The sequence below is a fragment of the Cloeon dipterum genome, chromosome 2, assembly GCF_949628265.1.
Source record: "Cloeon dipterum chromosome 2, ieCloDipt1.1, whole genome shotgun sequence".
NCBI lineage: Eukaryota > Metazoa > Arthropoda > Insecta > Ephemeroptera > Baetidae > Cloeon > Cloeon dipterum.
The window spans coordinates 30,459,251-30,486,285 of NC_088787.1; the positions used below are offsets into that span (position 1 = coordinate 30,459,251).

The window sequence follows — 27,035 nt, forward strand, 5'->3', positions numbered from 1 at the left end:
TTTTTTTTGAAAGAGGTCAGGATTTTGGGATTCTGGAAATGTGCTCAAAAGTTGACCCATGACATGTGTGATTTTGTGTGAAAATGTCAGAGTGATTTTATTTTTTGTTTACTAGAGCCGAATTTTTTGACTTTTTCGTATTTTTGCACCTCTAAATCTCAGGTTCTAACCATCAGAATTGCAAAAACTACCCGCCGTTAGACTCGCCTTGACATCCCCTAAACGACAAAAGGAACGAGAAGTCCTAACCCCAACCCTTTTCATCCCTCATCCCCCTTACGTAATAAAAAAACTAGGTATATGATGTCTTAATAGTTTTAACTGTTTAAGGGGATTGAAATATAGTATTTTTGGGGTGGAGGTTAGTCACCCTTAAACCCTTCAGTTGGTTAGGGGAGGTCAAGAGTCAAGACGAGTCTAACGGTGTGCAGTTTGTGAAATTCTAATGGGTAGAATCAGAAATTTGGAGCTAACAAACGAAAAAATTGCCGGTTTTTGCATTTTTTTTTTTAAATGAAATTAAATTGAGACAGAATTTGATTATTTTTTAACCAAAGTGTATTTTTTATTCTTTTAAGTAAAATGAATTATTGATAATGCATTTCTGCATGTCAGCATCTTGCAAATATTCTCAGTTATAGCAATAATGAATTCTTACATAAAATCTATATCTAAGCGGAAGGAGGTAACTTGGCCATATATTAATGAATAACCTGAAACAATAACGCAAGCCGTAATGACTTTGACGGTATTATAATTATAATGTGAATGTCAGAAGTTAAATGCTTTGATACGCCGCAACCGCTAAGTAATTACCAGCTGTTTCCACCTTTTGCCAAGTGAGTTTATCAGGAGATGAAATTGCAGAAAATAAATTAACGAGCTCAACTGTATTTTAATAAAAACACCAGGACGCAGGAAATTGATGGAATAGAAGAGTGTTTCCTCTCATTCATTGAAAGTCGCACGTTTAAAAATAAAAATTCAGCGTTGACATTTTTATCATTTAAGTTTTGATTTTGATTGTCAACTGCAGCCCTATATTTCATGGAAAAATTAAAATTTAGATACTTCTCGTTAAATGCAGTAACAAAACATGAATGTTTTCTAACTAGACGGAGTGCCGAGGAATTTCCGAAGGAGTGTTCTAGATAGAAAATCAAACGCAATAATAAACATTGCCGCACGCACACATGAGACACACAATTTATTGTTTTAGCAATTGTTCCGCCAACAAAGGCGAGGGTGGCTTCACAGAGGGTTGCGGGGGTAGTTTCGTTGTTGTTGTTTGTGTTTTTGTGTGTGAAGTAAGCGCAATGAACCGTGCAAGCGTGGCCTAATAACCGTTACGTCAAACGCACTAACTAAAATTTGATCGTTGCGCTGGATGCGAGAGAGCCACTGAATGGAAATCCACGATTACAATAACCATCATTATCAAATGCTGTGCCGCCGCGTGCATGTGCGTCACTCGATCTCATGTTTCAAGCCAATTACCTGCGGCTCGCGGGGGGCCTTCTGCCGCTGACTGCCTGCGCCGTGTGCGCCAGCATTTTCGCATCATTGTGCCTAATGTGCCAATCAGACGACGCGAATTGCTTACCACCACTCGATACCGATCTCTATCATCCACACGCCCGTCAAATTATCAAAATTGATGGTTTCCTGCACATTAATTGGCCAAATAAGTAGTGAGCCGGTAAATGTGCTGTTGTGTCCGCTACAATTCCCCAAGTTGCATAAGCCCTTAGTGTTCGAAGATGCGAACAGATGGCGCCACGGTATACTTTCGTAATAAATTTGATTTTAAGGCACTTCCGCTGCGATTTCAGACTCTATCCTGCTACTGTGCATTCTTTACTTAAATTGGTTTCTTTTGACGTGCTATGAAAACCAAAATCAGTCCAGCCATTCGTTGCAGAAACGTTGGAGAAGATTTTATATTTCAAAATATGGTTTTTCAAGATTTTAACGGCGATTGGCTTAAAATTAAAATGATTACTAAAACTGGTGTAATCGAGAGTGTTTTATAAAAGATGACAATAGCTGTTTTGCAAAAAAAAGAATTATTTTAAAGCAAAAGTTGAAATAAACCTTGTTTGAAGCGAACCAATGAGTGCAGAGAGAAATTTAACATTTTTTTCATTTGTAAAACAATCGATTTTCTCCTTGCTAAATGAACGCGGCAGAAATTCACGCATTTCCATCATGCCGCACATTTCAGCATCCACGCATAATCACAACAATCGGCGTCGATTCTGCTACTTTCATGATTTGTGTCCGCTTTTTGCGAATCCTTTGAGCTGCTCGCCTTTTGTTCCTCTAAAACGCGGTCGGCTGCCAAAGAATGTAATTATTTCACACACACACACACACACACACACACACACACACACACACACACACACACACCGCGCGCGCGAGAGAGCGCATCCACAATCGCAGATACGTCGCAATTTGGCCATTATACACCAGTCGCAAAGATGAGTAATTCTGCGCGCTAAATAATTCATTCGAAAAGCACGCGGAAAGGGGAATAATTGCCAGAAGCGATGATCATTGTTTTCCTGCATGCGGAGACGCAGCTTTCACATTCACACAAAGAATACAAAAAAGAGCGGAATAAAGCCAAGCATCGGCGGGAATGGATGTTGCACGTGCGCGCCGAATAAGGCACTTACACTGCATGCAAACGCCGTTTTATATTGTTCTCTCGGCAACGTGCAAAAGTCCAAGAAATGTGGAAACAATAATTTCTTCTGCGATTTTGATCCAGGCTGCTGCTGGAGCTCATTTTAATAAAGAAAAAATGTCGATGAGTAACAGAGTTGATTTCTGATTTGCACGGGGAAATTTTGAAAATGTGATCAAAAGTTGTTCCATTGCCTGTGTAACTTGTATAAAAATATGGATTGGGGGAGTTCATTTTTGATTTCGAGAAATTTTTGTAAATGCTGCCAACTCCAAATCTTTAGACTCGTGTTGACCTTCCCTAGACAGCTGAAGGGTTTAGATGGGCCCACCCTCTACCCCTAAAATACCCCTTGAAAAAATTAAAAAAATATAACGCTGAATTTTTTAGGGGTCAAATGAGGGAGGTGAAGTGAGTACCCTCTAAACCCCTCAGCTGGTCAGGGGAGGTTGTCTAACGGTGGGTAATTTTTGCAATTCTGATCGTTAGAACCCGAGATTTAGAGTTACACATTATTGCAAAACACAAAAATACGAAACAAATCGTGTTTTTTCTAATTCACACTCGAAAACGAAAAAAATTTTCCATTCTGATATTTAGACACAAGTTCGTTTTTGTCATGGGACGACTTTAAAGCTTTTTCAAAATGGTGAGCTTATTTCCAAATTTCTAATTTGAATCCAAAATCAACAGTACTGACCTTTGACCTTGACCTGGGACATCAAATTTGGTGTGAGTTCGATCGGGCTCGGTGAGAGGAATTCAAAAGACTCCTCATTTTTTTAAATTGCACCACATGGAGATGAGATACTATGTATTAATCTCCCATAGAATTCAAAAACCCGTAATATCGAATATTCTGACAAAATAAAATTATTTCCAAGTAAAGACTGATTTCCGGTGTATATTTGGATAGTTTGCTTTTGATTTCATCCTTTGACCCGTGACATTTGGCCGAAATTTAGAGATTGATGCGTCTGAAAAACAATTTGAGCGTAGGCAATCCGCGATGCAGATGAACGAAGCCGGTTGCCTATGGGAGAGGCAGGCGTGGAACGCGACGATAATTTGGAACAAGCGATACCTTTGAAGTGAGGCAAGGGCCGTGATTTTATAAAATACACGCGCGCGCCTTCGATATCTGGCTGAGCGAAAAGCGGCGAGAAGAGCGAGAGGCACAATGTTACAGGAAATGAATCCATTCAAGTCTCCCTGCAGCGAAAAGGCAGCTTTTGTGCCTGCGCCCTCCTATTCTTTCCTTTCTCTCATTTTATTGTCGCAATTTTTATCGAATTTAAAACCAATTTCTGCGAGCACTTATTTCTGCATTCGGCGCGACGGCCTCTTTTGACCCGAAGGTGTACGGATGATGGAAAAGGGGTGGCTGCGCTCCGAGTGGGTGGCTCGATGGAGACGGGGGGGGCCTTTTAATGCGCCCGTTCCTTTTCCGGCCGTGTTCCGAACAATTTAGTCCTGCTGCTGCTGCTCGCTCCTTGGAAAAGCAGCAAAGTGGATGGATGTCCTTTTCGCCGAGGGTATATAATCTATATGCATCTCGACGACACACAACACTTTGCAGTCAAATTAGGCGTGTCGCCGGCGAGCCAGAGCTGAAAGAGCCATGGCCGCTACAATGAAACTTTGCACAATTGGATGCCGCCGCCGTCGCCGCCGCCGCTGCCGCGCTCTGTGTGCCGCCGGGACGAAGGCGAGCATTATAATTGTCGCCAACTTCGACTAGTTTCCTGGACCAGCCGCTCTTTAGTTCAGATTAATGCGCCCATTGAGCGAAATCGCGCCCCTCGCACAAAAGAAATTTTGCTCCGCTCGCTATGTGTCATTATTATGAGCACTCGCCGTGCTAGCTCTCCGCCAATTACGCCGATCATACTCAAAGAGACTCACACGCCCCCGACAATTTGCACTCACGAACGAACACAGGTTTCCATGCCGAAACTTGCAGATGGCTAAAAATAAAAATAGCCAAAATAATTTACTTCTTTTCACTTCAAAGGGGTTTTGTTTTTTAAATTGTAGCAGAGGGTTAAAAGGGGTGGAGAGCCAGCACCCCCTAATCCATTCAGCTGGTCAGGGGATGTCGAGACGAGTCCAACGGTTGGTAGTTTTTGCAATTCTGACCGTTAGAAGCCGAGATTTGGCAGTGGCAGTTTTAGCTAAAATAAATCTTTTGATTTTTGCTAACATTACCATCGCTAAATCTCATATTCTAACAATCAGAATTGCAAAAACATCACACCATTCTACTTGTATCAACCTCCCCTAGATATCCAATGGAATTTTGGGTAGATTTGTTTAATTTAAGAGGGTTTGCATCAGTGAATAAGTTTGCTGAAAGTGAAAACGACGCGATTTTTCTCGTTACTGCAATGCATGGGGTGGAGGGGGATGAGGATTGATCACCCACTAAACCCTTTGGTTATCTAGGGTAGGTTGAGACGAGTCAAACGGTGTGTAGTTTTTACAATTCTAATGGTTTGAGCCAGAGATTTGGAGTTCGCAATATTTGCAAAACACGAAAAATTCGCGTTTGTCGGGTTTTCAAGTGCAATATCTCGAAAACAAAAAGAAACACCACTCTGAAATCTTTACACATGTCACAGGACATCTTTTAAGCACATTTTGAAAATTCCCAAATCCTGAGCTAATTTCCAAAATTTCAATTAGAAACTAAAAATTACCTTTTATCTTGATTTTGTTGTCAGTTTATCGGGCTCAGCGAGAAAAATATCCAATGCACGCCTAATTTTTGAAATTATTTGATTCAAATTATTTGCGAACGCACTGATCTTAATAATGTACATCGTGCAAGAGTTTCATCACTCCCCGTTCCTTTGCTGCTGTTTGAGTTTGAATAATGTAAAGCTGGGAAGGCGATCTTGAAGCAGGAGGGTGGAGAAGTTAATTAAGACAGTTTTAAAATGAAAATCATTGTGCAAACAGTTACTTCTTTTAATTACACATTTAAATACAAAGCAATTTAATTGTCGCTGCTGCTGGTGCGTCTGTTTCCCGACTGCTCTCGGCGCCGAGATAAAAAGAAAGACCAACTTAATTAACTGCGAGTCGCTGAATGCAATTAAGCCGCTTTGGCGTACGGCGAAAAGCGGAGGAAATTATCATTCTCTCGGTGTAAAAGTTGGATTAAAAATTCGCACAAAGAAAGCAAGCCCGTCCGGCACGCAGCACACAATTAACCTCGCGGCGGTGTTTCGCGTCCTTTCCTTAATTCCCAAGCTCCACACTGCCGGCCTTCTTTTTTATTAAATTTCTTCGCAAACTCGACTTTTTTGTTACGCAAACAGACGCCATCTTCCTCCTGCTATCTAATAATAAAAAGATTAGCTCAAAGACCAACGCAAGATGTGTGCTCGCGTAATTGCCGCCTGTTGACTTTTGATCAAGTTTTATTAATCCAAGATATTCCTGCCGATCAGCCCCACCACCGGCATCAAAGTTTCAAATTAAGTTTTAGAGCAAAGAAGAAGGGGCACTGCTCTTCCAAATTTTGTGTTGTACGGTGATTTACAAGACAGCTTAAAATACTCGCCTGTGAATTTCAGTCGATTGAATTTTTCTTTGTAGAAATTGTTTGAACAATCCTTTTTACAATTTAAAAATGAGGGAAATGCTAAAAATATTAAATTTTTGAAAAAATAAGCTCACAAGTTTGCTCATGCTAATCTAAGCATTGTCTCTTTACTGCAAAATCACGATTTATTTCACAATTTATGGATTTTTTCCTTATAATTCGTACACCATTGGATAGATGGATAGGTACGGGGGAGAAATAAATCAATTTTTCGACCAATTTGGTAAAATATCGGTGCTGATTTAATTTTTTCAAACTGTAAACTCAATGAACCACATACTTATGATCATCAATGCAAAATGTTCATAAATTGTTGGCCGTAAAGCATAAAAATTTGGCAGACTGGAATATTTAAAGCACAAACCAAATGTTTTTCGATTTCCCTGCACTTTGGATAATTTTTATTATTCATTTTGTATGCACCGTCGCAAATGGTGTGTAATTACCACAGTTAACGGAGTATTCAGAGGATTCGTATTCAAGCTGCGACAATGACGCAGACGAGAATGTGCACCTCATCGTGCGTATACAATATGGCAAGGGAAAGAGGGCTGCTACGATAAATAGCTTCATAATTTTGCGCATTACTCGGCGCTAATTTGGCGCACATAATAGCCCTTGGCACATCATCTTTCTTTTCGCTGTGCGAATAATTAGGCCTGCGAGGCCGGAAGTGTCGCTCAGACTGCGGCATTTCGCGAAACAAATGATGGTAATCATGCCGCCGCGCGTTTTAACAAAGTACCATCATCATCATCGTCGTCCTCATCCTCCGCCTATCATCGTCGTCAACTCGCGGAATGAAACAAAAAATAATCCGCTCGAATGAAATGAAACAAGTGCAGCGAGGGTGCGCGCCATTTGATTCTTGTCTATGCTGACAAATATCCTTTTATCTATGAACAGGAAAAACAGCCCATTCTTCATTTTGAAAGTATAAATATCTCCAACACAAAATTAGGTAATGACTGGAATTAACTTTACGGAAAACTACTTAGAATCCGTTTTTAAATTGTCAAAGGAATGTGTGACTAATCTGTTAAATGATAGGAATGTTTTCATTTGAGCAACTCAAATTCCATCTGGCGCCAGCGGTTTGGTTAGTCAGCTATTGATATCTTTTTTACAAATTCTTAAATTCAACTTTTACATCACCTTGATTTCAAATTTAATTTTTTTGAGAAAGAAAAAATGTCTACAAGTTGAAAATTCAGTTCCATTTTTTTAAATTTTATTAAATATATTTATTTAATTCAATTCTTCTATTTAACTTGTGGCATGTCAATAATAATTTAATAATATGTATATCTTTAGTGTCTTTTGGCGAGGCTATATGTTTCAGATATGGTTACATTTCTAAATATATGCCCCCCCAATTGCAATGCACAAACAAAAAATACACACCAAAATCATAAATTTTCTACAAATGCAAAGAATTAACCACGCAAAAATACAATTTCTTAAGATAAAGTACTACAGACTATTGTAAATATTTTATTATTCTTTTATAGTTGTAACAAATTGCTTGTATCACGGCTCAAGCTCCTTTGTGGAAACAAATTAATAGTTCAGACATATTAAACAACCATTTTTTCCTAGAAGCTAATGTAAACGTCAATTAAAAATGTTTTTCTGGTCTGCCAGGGGCAACTCAATTTTTACATTTTTTAATGAAAAATAGCGAACCATCTCTTTGGCGGCCATCCATCACAAAAAGATATCCAAACAGTGATTTAAGAATTATAATATCAATGTTACTAATAATTAAAAAAGGTGGAGGAAACTAATTCTGCATTTTATTTAAATATCTAATTTTTTCTGCCATTGTTCGTGCGTTATGATGTGAAAAGTAGGTGCAATTTATTGAAAAGAAAATTTTTTAAAACATTTAGGAAAGTGGCAAATTAGTATTACCAGTTTGCATTACACGCTGCACGATCGAGTCCCTTAAAATGGGGTAATTGTCAGTTAGATGGGAGGGTGGAGAATGTGGCAATAATTGCCACTATGTGCGTGTGCTCAGTCACATCGAGAGGTGCAGCGTAGCAAACAGCCGGGGCGCATACCATATTCGCGCACGACGATGATTATTACGCCCTTTTAAAACCCCTACCACGCGCGCACACACACATATTATAACCTCTTTTTCGCTTTCATATCACGCGGCTTTAATACAGTTGGACTGACTCTCAACGCCGAGAGAGAGAGAGAGAACGCTCTGAAAATAAAAAAGAGTGACGCAAAGAGAAAATCGCTGACTGCTATTTGGGTGGCAAAGCGTGCGGGCGGGCTAGCGGGGGTTGAAAAGGGTGCAGATGAGTGAAAGAGGAGCCGCCGCCGCCGTGCCGCTCTTTTTCCAAATGAAAGAGTGCCTCTATAGCGTATTAAGCGCTTACATTCAGAGGATGACTCTGGCGAACGAACGAACGAACGAACGCGCCTCCGCTCAGCAAATACAATGGATAAGCCGTCGAATTAAAGTCATATAGAACACTAAATTTTATATACCACGCCACCACTAAAACTGCTGGCTGAAATCGAAATTTCACTCCCTTGATGCAACGCACTCGGAGAAAGGACGCTCACTGGACCAGAGGCCGGCACCACACTGCATTTCCATATTCAACTCCACAAGACGTTGGAAAAATGCCCTGAAACGAAAAAGTTATTGGCAATACTAGAACACAATTGATTAAAAAAGAGATTTTTGAGTTTATTTTTATTTTGAATTTTCCTCATCCAATATTAAAATTAGAGAACAATAATTATTTTTTTAATGGCAATAAAATCATCAATCAGATAAAATAATAATAAAATAGCCATATAAATTAAATTTTTTAACATTCTGAAGCATTTTGAAAATCGATTATGCTCTATTTTTAAGCGTAACCCATGAATCGATAAATTAATGAGGATTTTAGCTTAATTAAATCTCAGTTAAAGGTCAAATTTTACGAACTTTCCGTTGTTTTTGCGACACGTGCCACGCCTTCTTTTTCTATTTCCGGATAACCACTCCGCCAATTAAAAATTGTCGTGAGCTTTAAATAGATACGTTTAATTTTATGATTTTCCCGCGCCTTTTGCAACATATGTCACACCTTCTTTTAATATTCCGCCGGAACCATGTCTGGGCCCACTCCGGCTTTGTCCTCCAGGGCAAGGTCTTAGTCACTTGTTTTTCTGAAGTGTCGCCCTTTCTCACATGATTTCCAATTGTAATTTACTGTGATACATTAATGTATTTATGACATAGTGTGAGAATAAACATCCAATTAATGTTGCCAATTAAAACACCCCTCAAGTAACTTCCAGTGTGTACGTGCATTGAAATTTTTTAAAAAATTCAGTCATTTTTCCAACGGTTCACTCTTGGAAATCGATTTACGTGGAAAAGAAATAAGCTGCTTTTTCAAATGCACTCTTGGCAACATGAGTAAAGTATTGAACGTTTAGCAAATAGGCATATAAAATGTTTTCGAAGGAAAAATCGGTCTTGACCGGCCTCTAAAGTCGATCTTGATGATGGTATACACAGAGTGTGCAAAAGAGTGCGTGGCGGCATTTAGCCTAAAGGATATAATAAAAGAGACAGCATTTCATTCGACGCGAAAAGAGCAGCGGAGGGAAAATTCATTTGAATGTTCCTTTCCAGCAGAGGTAGGTAGTCGAAAAAGGGAGGAAAAAGGTTGCCGAGTCGTTTGACAGGCACACTCTGCTCTCTGCCGGCGTTTTAACAAAATTGGCCCCATCACTGCTATTAAATCCGGACGACTCGGCTCAAGTGGCAAGTTTTTATAATACTAGATTTTCCCAAAGCAGAAATAAAATTACAAACATTAGAATCAGAGTTAACAGACTTGTAGAAAATTGAAATCGCTGCGGCGACGCCTACGAGTGCATAATTTATTGCTGTGCATTTTTCGCAAAGCTCGGGTTCACAGGAATTTAATTTCTCTATAGTTGGGCGTGCATTGTACGTCCGCGTGTACAGCGTATTTGATGCTCGTTTTGTGCCGATTTCAATAAAAGCGACCGCCTGCATCCTGTTATTTGTGTGATGCTGCCGCCGTTGCTGTGATATCATATGAAAAATGCTGCACGATATTACATTTATTACACAGCGTGCAACTCTTTCATCACATTGTTCGACAATATTTTAAACATCATATGTGCGTCTGTTTGTGCATGCATGAGCTCGTTCGCTCGCTCTTTTATCATTTTGAGGCCCGCAATAATAAAAATTGACATAATGGATTTCGTGATATCAAATAAAAAAGCAATATCGGCGCCGTTTTTCATGTACAATATCGTGTCTCTTCGGCGCAATGATTATTTATTAAATTCCGCCCGCTGGCTCTCTTTCAAAGCGAAAAAGAGCACAGTTCTCGTCCCGCGCGCGAGCTGTTTGTATATTCTCCTCTTTGTTATTCATAAATTCATGCATCTATCGGGTTTTATTGTTGCTTTCCGCAAAATGTTGGCAACTACAGCATTTGGCTGCAGGAAGAATACACCACGCAGCAACAAATTTGGTGCAAATTGCGAGTTTCCCCTTTCCAGGCAAAGGATGTCCAACTTTAATTGCCAATTTTTCCTTGATAAACATACAAAAAGAATAATCGTAACACGAAAAAGTTAATCAACTATGTCTCCTGTTTTTTTTAACCTCTTGCTCAGCACATGCCGTGGGCTATGAGTTCACCACCACGGGCAGATAACTTGGGGCCCGAGTGGCCGCAAAGGAGCTAATCGGGCCCAATCGTGGCATTTCGCCTCCCCGCACCGAAATCTTTCCTTAGAAACTCCAGACATTTTTTGTCCTTTAAGCCGCTGGAAAGATGCGAAAACCAGCAAGTGGCGCCTCCTGCCAGTCTGTTGAGCTGTTTGAGCATTTTCGAGTCACTAAACACTAACCGCCTTTTGGCATCTCTGACATTGGGCAGGCAGTATTAGATCCCCGAGAGCAGCTCAAATTTCTCACATTGCCTTATTGACACTCCTCAGAATGCCTTCAATAAATGCGAGCCAATGGCCTGGTTTTTAATTCACGAGGTAGTCGATTTTCATTAACTGTCCCAATATTCGACCAAATTCCAAGAAATCATGGCAGTTTGAAATTTGTTAGAATTGCGTGAACTATTCCTAAAGCTCAATTGTCATCCTGTATCAGACCCTATCGAATGGTATTGAAAAAACAGATTTCTTCAGATAAAACGTTGCACTGCCCTTTTAAGTTGCAGTCTTATAGTTATTGCGGTCGGTCACAACTCGCAGCAGCCTCGAAAACAGCAACACCTGGCCGTGACTCGCACCCCATCCCAGCGCTGCTACAGTTTGCCCTCGGTAAATTCATTACGCGGTTCTATATTGGCAAATAAACAAATAAAGCAGCAAGTCCACTAAGGTTTATATTACGTGTCGGCAGCGTCCGACCGTCCCACCCTCCCTCCCTCGCTGTCTTTTTTACACTCACTGCTGCGCGCGGCTGTGAAGTGATCATCATCGAATCTCTGCCTGCTCTCTCTCTCTCTCTCTCCCTAGCAGCAAGATTAAATCTGCGAGCCAAACGTTATTGGTTTCACGCAGCACGCAGATAGAAGAGCCAAATCCAGCAGCAAACCCTTGACGGCCCTTTTATTCACTATTTGGTGGCCAAACATTCCAGAGACGCGATGATGATGATGATACGCCGCCGCAATTTCACCCCTGCGCTCTCACCACACTCATTAGAACACACTTTGGCATTTCATCTGTTAAAATTTGAAAAAAATATTCTGTTTTTTTTACTAAAATGGAAATAAATCCCCTTGCCATGATTGCTGTTCCGTTTAGGGTATATCAATTTTATTTTATTAATTTTTTAATCAAATTTATAATATATAGCATGCCTATACTCAATATTAATTTTTTCCAAAAATCACCCTGAAATACCACCCCTTTTCTCATTTATAAATTAAAACAGTTTATATTTTAATTAAATTAATAAACAATAAAAATTCCATTGTTGTAAATTTCTTTCAAGGGATTGAAATATTTTGGGAGGGGATTTAACACCTCCTTACCCCTTCAGCTGGATAGGGTAGGTTAAGGCAAGTCTATAACGGTGGGTATTTTTTGCAATTCTGATGGATTGATTCGCTCAAAGAGATTGTGTCAGCGCTGCGTGTTTTTTTGGGTAAAACAGTTCTACTGTGTTGATGAATATTTTTCTTACGTGTAGGAGTTGTAAATTGTTGATAATTCCTTGTACATTTCAAATTTGTACAATTGCGTAACTTTACTTGTTGTTGATTTTGTTTTTGGAATTTGATGTATGTGACTCATTGTCAGTGTATTCATTATATTGATTTATGTACATGCCAAGTACGCAAATAAAGAGAAATTAAATTAAAGACCCGAGATTAGGAGTTGCCAATATTTGCGAAACACGAAAAAGGATAAAAATTATATTTTTTTCGAGTTTTGAAAGAGAACAACATTCCCAATTTTCAAACTGGTCACGAGCCAGCACATTTTAAAATATCCAATAGGACAAATACTTTATATAATTATTTTTAATTAGTTAATCTTGCACTCGTCATTGTTCAGACACTTATTAATTCATTTTATTTCTCTTACACCATATTATCATCGCACTGACTTAGTTTAGTTCAAAATTCAGATAAGACCTTTGGGCAATTATTCAGCATTTGCCACCCCGTTGGTGCATGTGCGGCCAATTTTGCCAATTCGTTCCCTCAACATCCATCTAATAATGCCGGTCGCTCGCCTGCGGCCACCAAAAAGCGATAATTGCGAGTTAGTCTTTGAAATAGAGGCCCCTCACTCGGCCTGCGCTCTGCTTTGTCCCCGGGCACCGGTCTTTCTTAATAAAAGCCGCCCCGCTTTTGTTGCTGCACACGCTTGGTCAGCGGCGCAGTCACTTTAATATCGGCGACGGGCGGGCACAGAGGAAACGGGACGACGCTTTCCGATCCCGGGAATAAAAATCACGCCAAATTGAATAATAAGCGCAGCTCGCAAGAAATAGGCAAACAAACGACGCCCGCCAGGATAAATAGTAATATAAACTGCGCTGCTCGCCGACCACGGACCACCGAGACGGAGGAGGAGACGGAGATGGAGAGAGGAAAAGCGGACCGAGAACGAGGAGAACGAGACCGGCCACCGCAGATTCAATTTCCAATTTCCTTTGTCGTTGCTCTCTCCCCGGACGGCTCCATGTAAATAAATAGATTGAGGAAATATCCTTATTTGTGGCACAAGAAAGCAACCAAGCGCCTCAAGTGGAGCTCATCGTTTTTCCAACACCGTCAGCACACACAGTTTATCCAGGTTTATATTGACAGTGAGTTGAAATTGTTTTCCTTTAAAATGAAATTAATTCAGCTCAAATTTACATTTGTTCCGGGTGTGCAAAACCGATAATCTAAGCTCATTTAAAAAAATTAATGATTTAATCAGGATTCTTGGTGAATATTAAAAAAACGACGAATTTTATGATTTCCCCGCGCTTCGTTACACGTGCCACGCCTTCTTTATTAATTTTTCAGGGAACCACGCCCCCAGTTCAAAATTAATTCCCTTTCCCAGTAGAGAATAAGAAACAATTTCCAGGCCTGCGGGGTCCGGCAAATTTACTGCAAAATTTTCCACTAAAACTTGAACCTATTTGACCGGTATCGTATTTCTTAAAGTTCCAAAAATAAAAAAAGGATTTTGAAACTTCGTTCAGGTTGCTTGATCATTAAACCGTTTGCAATTGCCTTTAAAGGTCAAGGTCACTGAAATCGATTTTTCGAACTCAAATTTGAAATCGCAAAATTAATTCAAATGTTTAATGTTTATATTTTTTGCCATCTTTTAGAGAGCAAAACTTAGGCTAGGCACGTCTCAATTTGAAATGGTGATTTGCCAGAGTTAAAAAAGGTGCATATAAGGGTTCTGAAACATTTTCTCACACCCAAATCTCAGATTTTAATGGTTGGGTTTGCAAAACCCGCACACCGCTGGACTATTATCGACCTCCCCTATAGAGAGCCAAAGCAGTCTTAGGGTCCCAACCACTCAACTTAAATTTTTTCACAAGAAAAACGCATTTTTTATTGTTTGTACATCAATTTGCAATAGGGTTGAGTGCACACTGTTCGACTGTCATAATTCAATTCAATTTATTTGACTTTCATCATGGTACTACATTCAGATGACGATCTTCTCACAATATATTCTAATCTGTCCTATATAGATAGCCACCCCATCAGAAAAGGAAAAAAATCATATTTTTAGCGACTGCTATATAGATGTGCAAACAAGTCAAAATCGTTTAATTTCAATCCCTTAATCTCCACTCCATAGAGTGACAGACTAATAATCATTTTTAATTTATTTTATTCATTTACGCATTTTTAAACTCGGTCTCAATACTATTTTACATCCTCTTGAATTTACATTTTCTCCAATTTTACCTTTATCCATTGAACACAAATTTTAATTTTTAAATATTTCTTGCTGAATACGAATCGAGTTTTGACTAAAAAAACACTGTAGCATTGAGGAGCGGCGGTGAGTGATCGATGTCTGCAAATGTGTTGGCTGGAGAGGCGGCGGCGTAGTTGGCCCTAACTTCGATAAACTAGCTCGTCTGGATTTTTGATCAGGCTGTTGCACACACAAGAGCCAGATAAAAAAAGTTGCAAACACATTGCGGGCTGGCAGCGTTGGTGGCGCGCGCACTTGGTGGCTGAGTTTCAATTTTCTCGGCAAATAAGAGCACGTGAGTGAGAGAGCCCCAGCAGCCGCACCGAAAAAGTAATAAAACGGATTATCTGATGGCGAGAGCGAGCGAATGATCCGATGATATTGCTGCTGCTGGTTTTTGAGTGAGTGAGTGAGAGCAGCGGCAGCCCCGAGAAGAGAGTGAGTTAAAGCAAATCGTTATTTGATTCGCTTTTTATTTGCTACCATATCCGAGCCGACTGCTTTTCACCGCCGAGTACTTACTTCCCTCGAGTAGCACGCCGCGAATATAAGGAACATCAGCACTTCTTATTGAATTCCACCACGATCTTGCCAGGCTTGGAGCAGGGAGGCTGCGGCGGCGTCAGGGAGGGTGGGAGGGCGGGCGGGGGCTGTTTGCCTCGTGCTGCTATATCACACTACCCAGAAGATCTCTTATCGTGTTTCTAACTCCTTTAATCAAGGCGAAATGAATATAGCTCTCTCTCTCTTTCTCTCTCTCGTACTCGCGCAGAGGCGGGGGAGGCGCGCGCAGGGTGTATTTTTTCATCAACTACCACCGTTTATTAACTTCTTCATCTTTTATTCTGTAGAAATAAATTAGACTCGTCCAAAGTAGAAAGTAAATAAAACAAGTGCCCCCTCATCATCAGCATCATCATCTGGATTCTGCTCCTGCTCCTTTTATTTGATATATGTATGGGGCGTGGTATTATATATTTTCTGCTTCTGACAGCTCTTTTAATTCTGTGTGTTTCACAAGTGAGCGCAAACCACCTCACAAATGGTCCAAATTTTGCTATTGATTTTGCTCTAGTCCATTCAGCGATCGGTGACGGCATATAAATTTTCTGAAAATAAATTTTATTTTTAATATTTGGCGGAGGCTGTTTTTTCTTTTTCTTTTTTGCTCCATTTACCGGTTGATTTATTGCCAAAAATATCATATTTTCAGGAACATTAAATTCTCTTTTGGCACTGGTTTTTAGCTTCCAAGTGGATTGTCAGGAGGTTTTAATTTTTGCATATTTTAATTATTTCTTGACAAATGAATTTACAATAAGATACGATAAACCACCGATTTATTTATTAACAATTTTTCCTCAAACTCGCACATTGTTGGATAGATCGCGATGTTTTGCCCCTGATTCCATGATAGCACATTGTAGAAATAAACTCTTGCCAAATTTCACAAACAATAAACTTGCTATAATATTCAAATTGATCTTAATTTTTGGCTTATTTAAATCTCCGCTTTAACAGTTCAGGTGGTTTGGACGAACTTTGGTTTCAATGAAAAATTTTAATTATTGCTAAAAATCGTAAAGTTGCACAATTAGTGCCTAACCCTAATTTCAGTTGAATTTTTGAAAGTGTGCCCTCGTCCTGAAGCACAATCACAATGCGTGTATTCCTGCTGAGCTGAAAAAGTAAAACAAACATGGTGAATTTGAATTTACTGCGTGGTTTGACTGTGTGTGCGCACGAAATAAATAACGTGCACACACGCTGAGACTGCAAATAGAGATAAGCGGCTGGGTAGTTTTTAAGTGGCGTGCATAAGATGAGCAGCTTTCCATTGAAAATACAGCAAGCAAAGGAGAAGCAGGGCACAGAAGCGAGAGTCTGCATGCACAACTGACTTCATAATACTCTTGAGAGCCACTCAATCGGACAAAAGAGAGTTTTATTTTACCATATTACGGATGATGCTGGGGAAGAGGGAAGAGAGGAAATTTGATGTTCCCATCATCATCATGATCATCAGCAGCAGTGCAGAGGCGGAGGCTGCTCTCTCTCTCTCTCTCTCTCTCTCTCTCTCTCTCTCTCTCTCTCTCTCTCTCTCTCTCTCTCTCTCTCTCTCTCTCTCTCTCTCTCTCTCTCTTGATATATTTTAATGCCGCCACCGCCTGCTCAGCCCCGGTGCTCTCTTTCTCATTTTATCTTTTTAGCACTCTCCAACCGAGTCGGCTCGCTTGCTCACCCGCCTATATTATCCCCGCGCTGCTCACTCGCTCTCTGATAATTTCCAAGCTAGATTCATTTTCATTTAACACTTGAGAGAAACAGCAGAGCGAGATGATGAGAGTTGGAAAAACGAGTGCTGGCCCCGGCCCCGCACTGCTGCGCCGCGCCTGCCGCTGGAGATTTGAATATGCGACTAAAGAGCCAGCAGAGCCAGAGAGATGATGAGCTGTTGATGCGGCGAATTCCGTTTTAATATCTCGTTCCCTTTATGAGACGTGATGAAACTGCTGCCGGATCACTGACGCAACCTCTATTGACACAGCCGGAAATGTAATAGCCAGCCGCGCGCGCGTTTTGCTGCTTTCCGACTAAATCCGCACTTTCGTGGTGCGAGAGAGTTAATGAGAAAAAAAGGAAAGTCGAGCTCCCGCCATACCGGGCTAATATGCCACGATTCCACTTATTTGAAATTTTTAATCTCGCACCGGCCAGGATTTTCATTCAAATTGTACGCATTTGCAGCCAAAGTCGGAAAAATGATTTTGATACCAAATTATTTTTCTTTTTTTACAGCTGTTGTTGTAGACTTGGTTTTTTTCATTTAATTGATTCCCTTTAAATCTTGGAGTAAAAATATCAAGTTTATGAATAGAAACATTTGTCCAATTTTATTTCCAAAAACAGGATTATATCGCTTCTTGAATAAAAGCCACTAAGTAATTTTACTATCTTTTGTTCGGAGCAAAATATTAAATAAATAAACGCAACAGTGTCTGCACCAAAGATAATTCAAAAGAATCAAAGCTCTCGATGTTTTTCTATGACGGCTCTCATGATTTTCAGCTGGATGAACATCTTTAAAAAGAATCGAATTTGTCTGCGTAAGGTTGGTTTAATTTATTCCACCTCACTAACTCCCTACAAAAAAAGTTTCCATTAAAAAAACAGTTACAAAGTGCATTATTGATCGAAACGGTAAATGTTCATACTGCAGGAAATGCCTTTTTGAGCCGCACTACAGCTCGAGATAGTTCTTGTCGTCGAGAAGCTTGAATTTGGCCTCGCGGAAGCTGCACAAATCGGAGAAGATGCGTTTGGTGCTCTCGAGGCCCAATTTCGAGACAACCACGTCGATGCTCTTGATGTGGGCGATTTTGGCCAGCTCGTCGTAGTACTCCTGCTGCAAAGCACCCAGTTTGTGTGCCTGCCGCGGGCCGTAGCCTATGCGTGCGTGTGAGTTGCAGGAAAAAATATTATTATTGAGAAATAGGTGACCGAAAGCGCACCGACCTTTGTTTCTCCGCCAGTGCTGGTCCGCCTTCAGCTCTCGGTACATTTCACTCTTGTCGGCACACTGGAATTTTCCGCTCATTAAGCTGTAGAAGAAACGGGCCTAGAGAGGGACAGCATGAATGTTAATAAGCGTTTACGGGAGAAGCAGTGCATTTGCCTGGAGGTCAAGAAGTTGGAACGGACAGACGAAAGTCACGAGGCCGGTCAAACACATTGTCGGATGCTCGATATTGATCATGTGCTTGTAAAGCGGCTCCACGCCGAAACCGTCGGTGGTTATTTTACAATCCTCGTGCAGAAATGGAAAGCTGTTCTCGTATCCTTTAAATTAATAATTTTATTTACAATTCAAATTTAAATACAAAATAATCAGACCTGTGCAATATATGATTGCGTCAAACTCGTCTTTCGTGCCGTCCACGAATTCGACTCGTTTCCCTGGAGCCAGTCGCAGAATGTCGGTCACTTGCTGCACAGGCTTCCCTTTGAAATTGATTTGAGAGGATTTCAAGTGGTGGCTTAAGCTGACCTTTAAATATCAAATTAATTCGTTTTGCATGGCAAAATTGGTTTAAATTACTCTCAAGGCGACTTTGGACACTTCTAAAGCGATGTCTAGTCCAGATGGCCCCGCTCCGACGACGAGCACTCTTTGTCCTTTGAAGGGGCAAGATTCGCGATAGGCATGACTGTGCATTATGAAGCCATCAAACTCCTGTTTGCCCTCGATTGCGGGAATGACGGGTTCAGAGTGATGCCTATTTATTCGAGCAGCATTAAAAATTCAGTAATTACAAGGAGAATCTTCAAATACCCGTTGCAAACTGCAACCCCTGCAAAATAATCAGTAAACTCTTCGTCCGTGAGATAATCACGGGTTTTGATTTCCCAATTGACCGTGTCATCGTCGTTCTTTTTAAATGGTCGAACTTGCACCACACTTCGATTAAACTGCAATAGATTCAAAAATTAAAAAAAAACAAGGGGGAATTCGGAGCATAAAACAACCTTTATAAATTTACGCAGTTGATAATGCGATGCAAAGTCCTGCAAATATTTCAACACCTTCTCGCTTGGCACGTATGATTCGGGATAGGTTGGAAAGGGGAAGTCAGGGTAGCACATAATTTCCTTTGGCAAGTTAGTCCTGTAAGAAATTAATACATTTTGGGGGAAAACAACCGCATAAAAATTAATTAATTTTGTTTTGGGTAGCAGCTGCTTTAATACCTCGTCAAAAGCTGCTATCTCAAGTTGTCCAAATAATTTAAATAATATACCTCAAATTTTTGTACATGCTGGAATGCACCTTCCTGCCCTTATCGTCCTTGTCGACGAATTCGGAGAGGCGCCAGGTGCCGCCTAAATCATCGCCCTGCTCGAAAACCTGGCAGTCGAAGAGCGAATCTTCCGCAGTGAAATACCTGGCCGCTGCTAGGCCTGCAGGACCGGCGCCGATCACCGCGATCGTACCTTTCTTGCTGCTTGCGTCCATCGAGACTGATTTGGATGAGTGGAAATTTCGGAGTGCCGTATATTTCGAGTTGATGGAGGTGGTAAAAAGATGCTCGTGTTCTATTTTAACGAAAGGGTTTCCCATGCATAATTGTGAAACTCCGGTAGCACCGAATGGAAAATACCCGCGGCTGTTGAGTCCAAAATGAGTTTGATGTCCTATCTTTCGAAATCAAGTGGCAATGTTCGGCTTTCTATTCGAACTAGAGCGCAATATTGCGCCTCTTTTGCGTATTATGTATAGAATGTGGTGAAAGATTAAATAAAATTCTATTTGTTTTAATGATATGCAAATGTGCTGTCTTTTCTCAAATAAGCTTTTATAAGTTTATTGACTGTGTGCTCTATAATGTATTTGTTTGACAAAATGTGGGAATAAACAACAATAATATGCCATCATTAGTTGTTACACTCTGAACTCAAGACGCAAAGGTCTTCGCTCGCCTGCAAAATGTATCTAGCAATCTCGGGGTCGATGCCTGCGATTCCTGCCGTGGCGGCCAAATCATCACAGTGAGCCTTCTGAAGACAGCCGAATTTATGCGCATTTCTCGGTCCTAGACCTGAATTCAATAATATATTTGCATTTGCACGCCTAAATATTAGGAGACATTATTTCTAACCTAGTTTTTTCTGTCTCATCTCTTGATCATCTCTCAGATCTTGATACATCTCCAGCTTGCTCGGGAGAACTATTTCGTTAGACAGAAATTTCTTGCAAAATCTAGCCTGTAATTAAAAAATATAGCTTAATTTAATTAATTTCTACAACGCATAGCTTACCTCCAAATCTCCTAATTGCATGGGAGACACGTGGTTTCCCAAAATAAAAAAGCACATGGTAGGATATTCGATATTAATTATGTGCTTGTACAACGGCTCGACACCGTAGCCATCGGTTGTGATTTTGCAGTCAGGGTGAAGAAATGGAAACGAGTACTCAAACCCTACAGAAAAAAATGTGCCAAAAGTTGCTATATATATTCATGCGCGAACAGTACCAGTGCAGACGATGACTGTGTCAAACTCGAAGACGTTTCCATCTTGGAAGTGAACAAGATCGGTTTCAAATTTTAGCACGTCTGAAACTTGCTTCACATTGCTGCGGAAGTTTGCTTTGATTTTCTCCACATGATGGCTCAATGCAACCTATGGAAAAATAAAACTAATAGGTGCGAGGACTTAAAAAGTGTGGTTTAAATACTGTTTTTGCATGCTTCGAAACGTGCATTGTTATATCCACGGCTGAGAACGAGCCGCCAATTATCAGCACACTTTCGTCCTTGTAATTTTCTGCATTGCGAAAGTCATGGCTGTGCAAGATGTTCCTTCTGTAGGTGCTTAGTCCGTCGAATTTTGGCCAGTGCGGTTTGGTTGTGTGCCTAAAAAGGCAAACGTCGTCACGTTTGAATTGGATGAAAAAATGCTTGTTAATCTGTACCCATTAGCCACTATGACAGCGTCGAACTCTTCTTGGGAGTAAAGGCCGTCAATTAAGTTCTCATATTTGATCAGCCAAGACGTGTCACTTTGCCCTGGGTTCACAGGCTTTACTTCGGTCACTAAGTGATTAAACTGCAAAAAACACTCTTATTTTTGTTATGAAATGGAAATAAAAACTATAACTTTAATTAATTTCTTCAAATTAAAGCGATCCGCAAATTTGTAGAAGTAGTCCAAGACTTCATCGCTGGTCATGAATTCGCTTAAATGTTCATCAAATGGAATATCAGGGTAGCACATAACATGCTTTGGCAAGTTCGTCCTGAGGAATCAACAAAAGAATTATTTTTTACTCCACATATATTCTAACGCTGCAAACCTGAGATTTTTGTACATGCTCGAATGCACCAGCCGGCCTTTTGAGTCCATTCCGATTTGCTCTGGAACCCTCCAGGTGCAGGCCAGGTCGCAGTCTTGCTCGAAAACCTGACACTCGAACTGGGAATCCGGGGTGGAAAAGTGCCTTGCGGCGGCCAGTCCACCGGGCCCTGCGCCTATTACAGCCACCCGTTTCGCCATTGTGTGCTGACGACGAGCAACTGATCAAACACATCAAACAAGATGCTTTGACGAGTTTATTTTTATCAGCACAAAGTAGCAGTCAAGGTCGTGTGCTTAATAATATGTAATTCTGCTCGAGAGAGAATGAATGGTGCGTGGCGCGTATCTCCACCAACTTGATAATTTTATCTTTTCTGTGTTTAACTTCAAAAATTCTTCAGTCAACAACATGGAAGCAAGGGAATTTGACGAAAATATTTGTTGAAAAGAGCACTTTTTGTAGAAAATGCATACATTTTGTTTACTTATTAATTTTTATTTATCAACTAACCTTTTTCAGGACACGAAAATTTTAATTAATAAGTTCAACAAAGTTTTCTTCGTCGACAAGTTTAAAATTTCTGTTCTTAAACGTGGATATGTCTTCTTTAATCAATTGGGCGACTCTGGCGTGCAATTTAGAAATTACTGGCGCAATTCGCTGCACTCCCGCCGTGTCCGCCAAATCGTCATAATACTCCTTCTGAAGCGGCCCCAGGCTGTGAGCGAATCGCGCAGAAAAACCTGAGCAAATAATTCTCCTTTCAATACCAAAATTTGATGCTTAAATTTGCTGCAAACCTAATTCTTCCCTCCTGCGTTTCTGGTCAGCCCTGAGCCAGTTGTACATCTCGGATTTTTCCGGTAGCTGAAAGGAGCCTGCGAGGAGCTGGTAGAAAAATCTAATCTAGAATCGAATATCAAGTGTAATTATCCAAAAATAAATCAATTAAGCCTTTACTTGCACGTCTGCACATTGTAGGGGCGCAACAGCGATGTTTATGGCTGGCAAGCACATCGAGGGATGCTCAATGTTTATCAAATGCTTATACAGAGGCTCAACGCCGTATCCGTCTGTGCTTATTTCACAGCTCTCGTGCAAAAAGGGGTAGTCATGATGATATCCTTTGCGGGATCAAAACAGTTAACAATTTCATTTAAAATGTTAGTCTACCTGTACAAACTATCACGTCATCAAATTCGTCATTTTCTCCGTTCTTAAAATATGCTCCGGTTTTGAAAAAGTAGTCTACGTCAGACGTCATTTTTAAATTCGCGGGAAATTTTCCCTTAATACCTTCCATATGGTGACTCAAGTAAACCTTGAAAGTTTTAGTTTAATGCACGTGCTCTGCCTCTTTTTTTCTCACTAATTTTTTTTGCACTAATTTTTCTCACATATTTGGCCACTTTAGAAAGTTCCATTGCAATATCGATTCCTGAAAACGAGCCTCCGATCACCAACACTCGCTTGCCTGCATAAGAAGACCTTTCTCGATATTGCCGGCTGTGGATTTTGGACCCTTCAAAAGTGTCAAAGCCTTTGAAAACCGGCATATTTGGCTTGTTAAATTGTCTGGAAATAATTATTTCAGTAAGAGCAAAATACCTCTATTAAAAATGTTTTTTGTACGTCATTTAATTAACTGCTTTAAAAATAAAAAACGCCGTTAAATGTTTTGAAATTTTGTAAAAACTTATTGCACCTATTATTATAAAATTCTACATTCAACAGAAAAAAGTTATGATTATTTTTAAAGGTATTAATACTTAATTTACCCATTACACACAATAACAGCATCAAAATAATCTGTGTTCGTCTGTCTTGTGAGCCAATCAAAAATTGTCAGCTGCCACTCATCATCGTTATCACCGATTGGTCTCACGTCTTTCACGCACTTGTTGAACTGTGCGATGCATTCTCCAAATACTATAGTAAATACTAGACAATAAAGAAACAACCTCAATATATTCCCGCAGGCGAAAATGATCGGCGTAATCGCGCAGGTACATCAAAACCTGCTCTGAAGTTAAATTTGACTTTTCATAGTCTGGAAATGGGAAATCAGGGTAGCGCATCACCTCCTTTGGCAAATTGGTCCTAGAAGGGACTGATTGAAAAAAATTCTGCAGTTAAATTTGCGAATTACCTGAGATTTTCGTACATGCAGGAGTGCACCGGTCTGCCGATTTCATCGAACTGTACATTCCGAGTAAAAATCCAAGTGCCGCCAAGGTCGCTGCCCTGCTCGAAAGTTTTGCATTCGAAAGGTGAGTCAGGTGCCGTGAAGTGTCGCGCAGCCACGAGACCAGCAGGCCCGGCACCGATTATTGCGACTCGGCGACGAAATTTTCCATTCACATTCATTTCAGACGTGAATGAAGATGAGCATTTTTAAAATTAAATTGGTTTGGTGAGTTTTCAGGTGCAAAATCCCCACCTTTAGCACTGATAATTTCCCCTTTAATAGATTGGACCAATGTTTAGTATCTTTCGCAATATGTAACGAAGCTGAAACTACAAACAAGTAGGCGAGGGGTTTTATGTTTTCACTTTGAGGATGCAGATTTTCCCTTATCGGGTGTGCTCCATTTTTACGTTTCTTACACGCAGAGGAAAACAAATATTAAGGGTATATGAACGGTGCATATTGTATAAAAGCCACAAAAAAGACAAAAACACTGATTATTTGAAAAAAATCAATCCTCACACAGTGAAATGTATTTACATTAAAATCTAATTCTTTTATTCATATTTGTTTTGGGGCAATGTTTGTATTTGTTGATAAATCACTATTATTTAACGCCGTTTGTAATTTATCGTTGTGCAGTAGAGATTTCAAAATTCAAATTTGATTTCGTCAGACTTCTGACTAGAATAATTGCAGTTCTTGAGTGCAGACGAGCGTTTAAACGTAAAGGACCCGGTTCAAGCGTGTAAATTAATATTCTAGTTTACGTTTGTTTAAATCAAACTAGATTTATTTGTCAAATACAGCTTGCTGGTAAATGTTATCCTAAAAAGTTCAAATTTTGATTGTTGTTAGGAATTTCGTTATTTTTTTGTTCGACTAATAATATTAATGAAAAAAAGATCAAACATCCAAGTAAAATTACATCCCTTTTCCGAAAATTTATATTACTTAACCATTTAAATTTATTAAAATTAACAGTATGTATGCACCTAGAACATTTAATTGAGCTCAATAAAATTTTGTTCATCAACGACTCGAAAATTCCTGTCCCGAAAGGTGTAGAGATCTGCCAATTTCAGTTGCACGCTCCTGGCATGTAATTTAGAAACGACAGGCAAAATTCGCTGCACTCCCGCCGTGTCTGCTAAATCGTCATAATACTCCTTCTGAAGCGGTCCCAGCCTGTGAGCAAGTCGCGCGGAAAAACCTGCACGGATTCTCCTTTCAATGCCAAAATTTTGCTGGCAAAATTTGCTGCAAACCTAATTCCTCCCTCCTGCGTTTCTGATCAGCCCTGAGCCAGTGGTACATCTCGGATTTTTCCGGTAGCTGAAAGGAGCCCGTGAGTAGCTGGTAGAAGTACCTAACCTAGAATTGCCCGTCAAGAGTATAATTATCTGCGCATAGATGAAAGAACTTATTAAGCCTTTACTTGCACGTCCGCACATTGGAGGGGTGAAATATAGTTGTTGACGGCCGGCAAGCACATCGAGGGGTGCTCGATGTTTATCAAATGCTTGTAGAGTGGCTCCACGCCGTACCCATCTGTCGTTATTTGACAGCTTTTGTGCAGAAAGGGGTAATCGTGCTTGTAACCTTGCGTGCGATAAAATCAGTTAGCGCGAATCTATTTAAATACATTTAATGTATCAACCTGTGCAGACTATCACGTCGTCAAAGTCGTCTTTATCGCCGTTTTTGAAGCAGGCGCCGGTTTTGGAAAAGTAATCTACGTCGGACGTCATTTTCACATTCTCAGGGAAATTCCCAGCGATATTTTTCTCGTGGTGACTCATGTACACCTGAAACATTTTTTTCGGATAAGTTAACACAGTCACATTGATGGAATTGTTACTCTTACGCATTTAGCCACACTTGACAACTCCATAACAACATCAACCGCCGAAAAAGCGCCACCGATCACCAACACCCTTCTATCGGTGAATGGAGATCTTTCTCTGTATTCACGGCTGTGTATGATTTTTCCTTCAAACGTGTCGGAGCCTTCAAAGAGTGGCATATTTGGACGGCTGAAGTGACTGGAAAACAAATTTCATTGATTTCAATCTCCAAAATTGATTTCAAAATTTAAAAGCTCTATTTTGATTCTTAATGATTTATCATTTCCTGTAATAATTTGAAAATTGCTGCATAGTTATTATTGAACGAACCGTAAAATAAATTTTAATTATAAAAAATACGGATATCATGCAGTTTAAATTTTGTGTACCCATTGCATACAATAACAGCGTCAAAAAACTCGGTGCTCGTCTCTTTTGTTAGCCAATCGAAAATTGTCAGCTGCCACTCATCGTCGTTACCAACCGGCCTTACTTCTTGAACCCATTTATTAAACTGAAATTCATAGCTCTGTATGTTGAAAAGAAAAATTTGTTAGAGAAAAAATTACCTGAATATGTTCCCTCAGGCGAAATTGATCTGCGTAATCGTGCAGGTATTTTAAAACCTGCTCGGAGGTCAAATATGACTTTTCGTGGTCGGGAAAAGGGTAATCAGGGTAGCACATCACCTCTTTCGGCAGATTTGTCCTAGATGAAATTATTATTAAAATAAAATATAATTAAATTTGCGAATTACCTGAGATTTTCGTACATGCTGGAGTGCACCGGTCTGCCGATTTCGTCAAACTGGACGTGCCGCGTAAAAATCCAAGTGCCGCCAAGGTCGCTGCCCTGCTCGAAAATTTTGCACTCGAAGGGTGAGTCAGGTGCCGTGAAGTGTCGTGCAGCCACGAGACCTGAAGGGCCGGCGCCGATCACCGCCACACGCCGTCGAAGTTTTCCATTCATTGCTTGAGCGCTACAAATAATTTAATGCGATCTTTGCTCCGGAGCGAGACAGCGACAGTTTTTAGGCGCTCCCTACTTTTGGCATTGACGGCGAGCTGCTTATTTCCCCTCCGAACTGGTTAAACAAATGAGTATAAGGCTTCTTGGAGAACGAAGAAGCTGCAGCCTAATGACGTAATTTACAGACGAAGAGGCGACGCGCGTCACTCTAACTCACTCGCTCACTTCTTATTATCTTGTTTAATATGTTAAATTAAAACCAGTGTTACTGTTTGTATGATTAATCCATTTATTATCATCAAAATCCATCAGTGATAAAATCATTTTCAATTTTAGGGACTAACTGTATACAACGCTGTTAAAATCCTTAAAAAATAACTGGAAATTTG

The 27,035-nt window shown here is 40.2% G+C and overlaps 3 protein-coding genes and 1 long non-coding RNA gene across 4 annotated transcripts; all 4 read right to left on the bottom strand.

The window, feature by feature from the left end:
- Positions 1 to 8,059: 8,059 nt before the first annotated feature.
- LOC135936304 (uncharacterized) lies at positions 8,060 to 16,811 on the bottom strand. The gene is made up of 3 exons (XR_010574307.1): positions 16,738 to 16,811; positions 16,390 to 16,463; positions 8,060 to 8,953 (listed from the first exon to the last, which is right to left on the bottom strand). It is a non-coding gene; the product is annotated as an uncharacterized LOC135936304 (long non-coding RNA).
- A 940-nt stretch (positions 16,812 to 17,751) lies between these two features.
- On the bottom strand, positions 17,752 to 20,025 carry LOC135936046 (senecionine N-oxygenase-like). Its single transcript, XM_065478729.1, has 8 exons — positions 19,583 to 20,025; positions 19,311 to 19,449; positions 19,117 to 19,253; positions 18,883 to 19,060; positions 18,678 to 18,831; positions 18,460 to 18,623; positions 18,300 to 18,402; positions 17,752 to 18,230 (listed from the first exon to the last, which is right to left on the bottom strand). The coding sequence occupies exons 1-8, from the start codon at positions 19,900 to 19,902 to the stop codon at positions 18,025 to 18,027; spliced, it is 1,401 nt and encodes a 466-aa protein (XP_065334801.1). The 5' UTR covers positions 19,903 to 20,025; the 3' UTR covers positions 17,752 to 18,024.
- An 86-nt stretch (positions 20,026 to 20,111) lies between these two features.
- Positions 20,112 to 21,875, bottom strand: LOC135936045 (uncharacterized). Its single transcript, XM_065478728.1, has 8 exons — positions 21,640 to 21,875; positions 21,444 to 21,582; positions 21,259 to 21,392; positions 21,022 to 21,199; positions 20,819 to 20,966; positions 20,601 to 20,764; positions 20,441 to 20,546; positions 20,112 to 20,380 (listed from the first exon to the last, which is right to left on the bottom strand). Exons 1-8 carry the CDS (start codon positions 21,837 to 21,839, stop codon positions 20,217 to 20,219), a joined length of 1,233 nt encoding a protein of 410 aa, XP_065334800.1. The 5' UTR covers positions 21,840 to 21,875; the 3' UTR covers positions 20,112 to 20,216.
- A 247-nt stretch (positions 21,876 to 22,122) lies between these two features.
- LOC135937556 (uncharacterized) lies at positions 22,123 to 26,777 on the bottom strand. Its single transcript, XM_065480711.1, has 16 exons — positions 26,435 to 26,777; positions 26,247 to 26,385; positions 26,067 to 26,191; positions 25,698 to 25,875; positions 25,491 to 25,638; positions 25,269 to 25,432; positions 25,099 to 25,204; positions 24,837 to 25,043; positions 23,792 to 24,026; positions 23,604 to 23,742; positions 23,421 to 23,548; positions 23,040 to 23,217; positions 22,816 to 22,963; positions 22,603 to 22,766; positions 22,443 to 22,548; positions 22,123 to 22,385 (listed from the first exon to the last, which is right to left on the bottom strand). Exons 1-16 carry the CDS (start codon positions 26,644 to 26,646, stop codon positions 22,174 to 22,176), a joined length of 2,589 nt encoding a protein of 862 aa, XP_065336783.1. The 5' UTR covers positions 26,647 to 26,777; the 3' UTR covers positions 22,123 to 22,173.
- Positions 26,778 to 27,035: the final 258 nt, after the last annotated feature.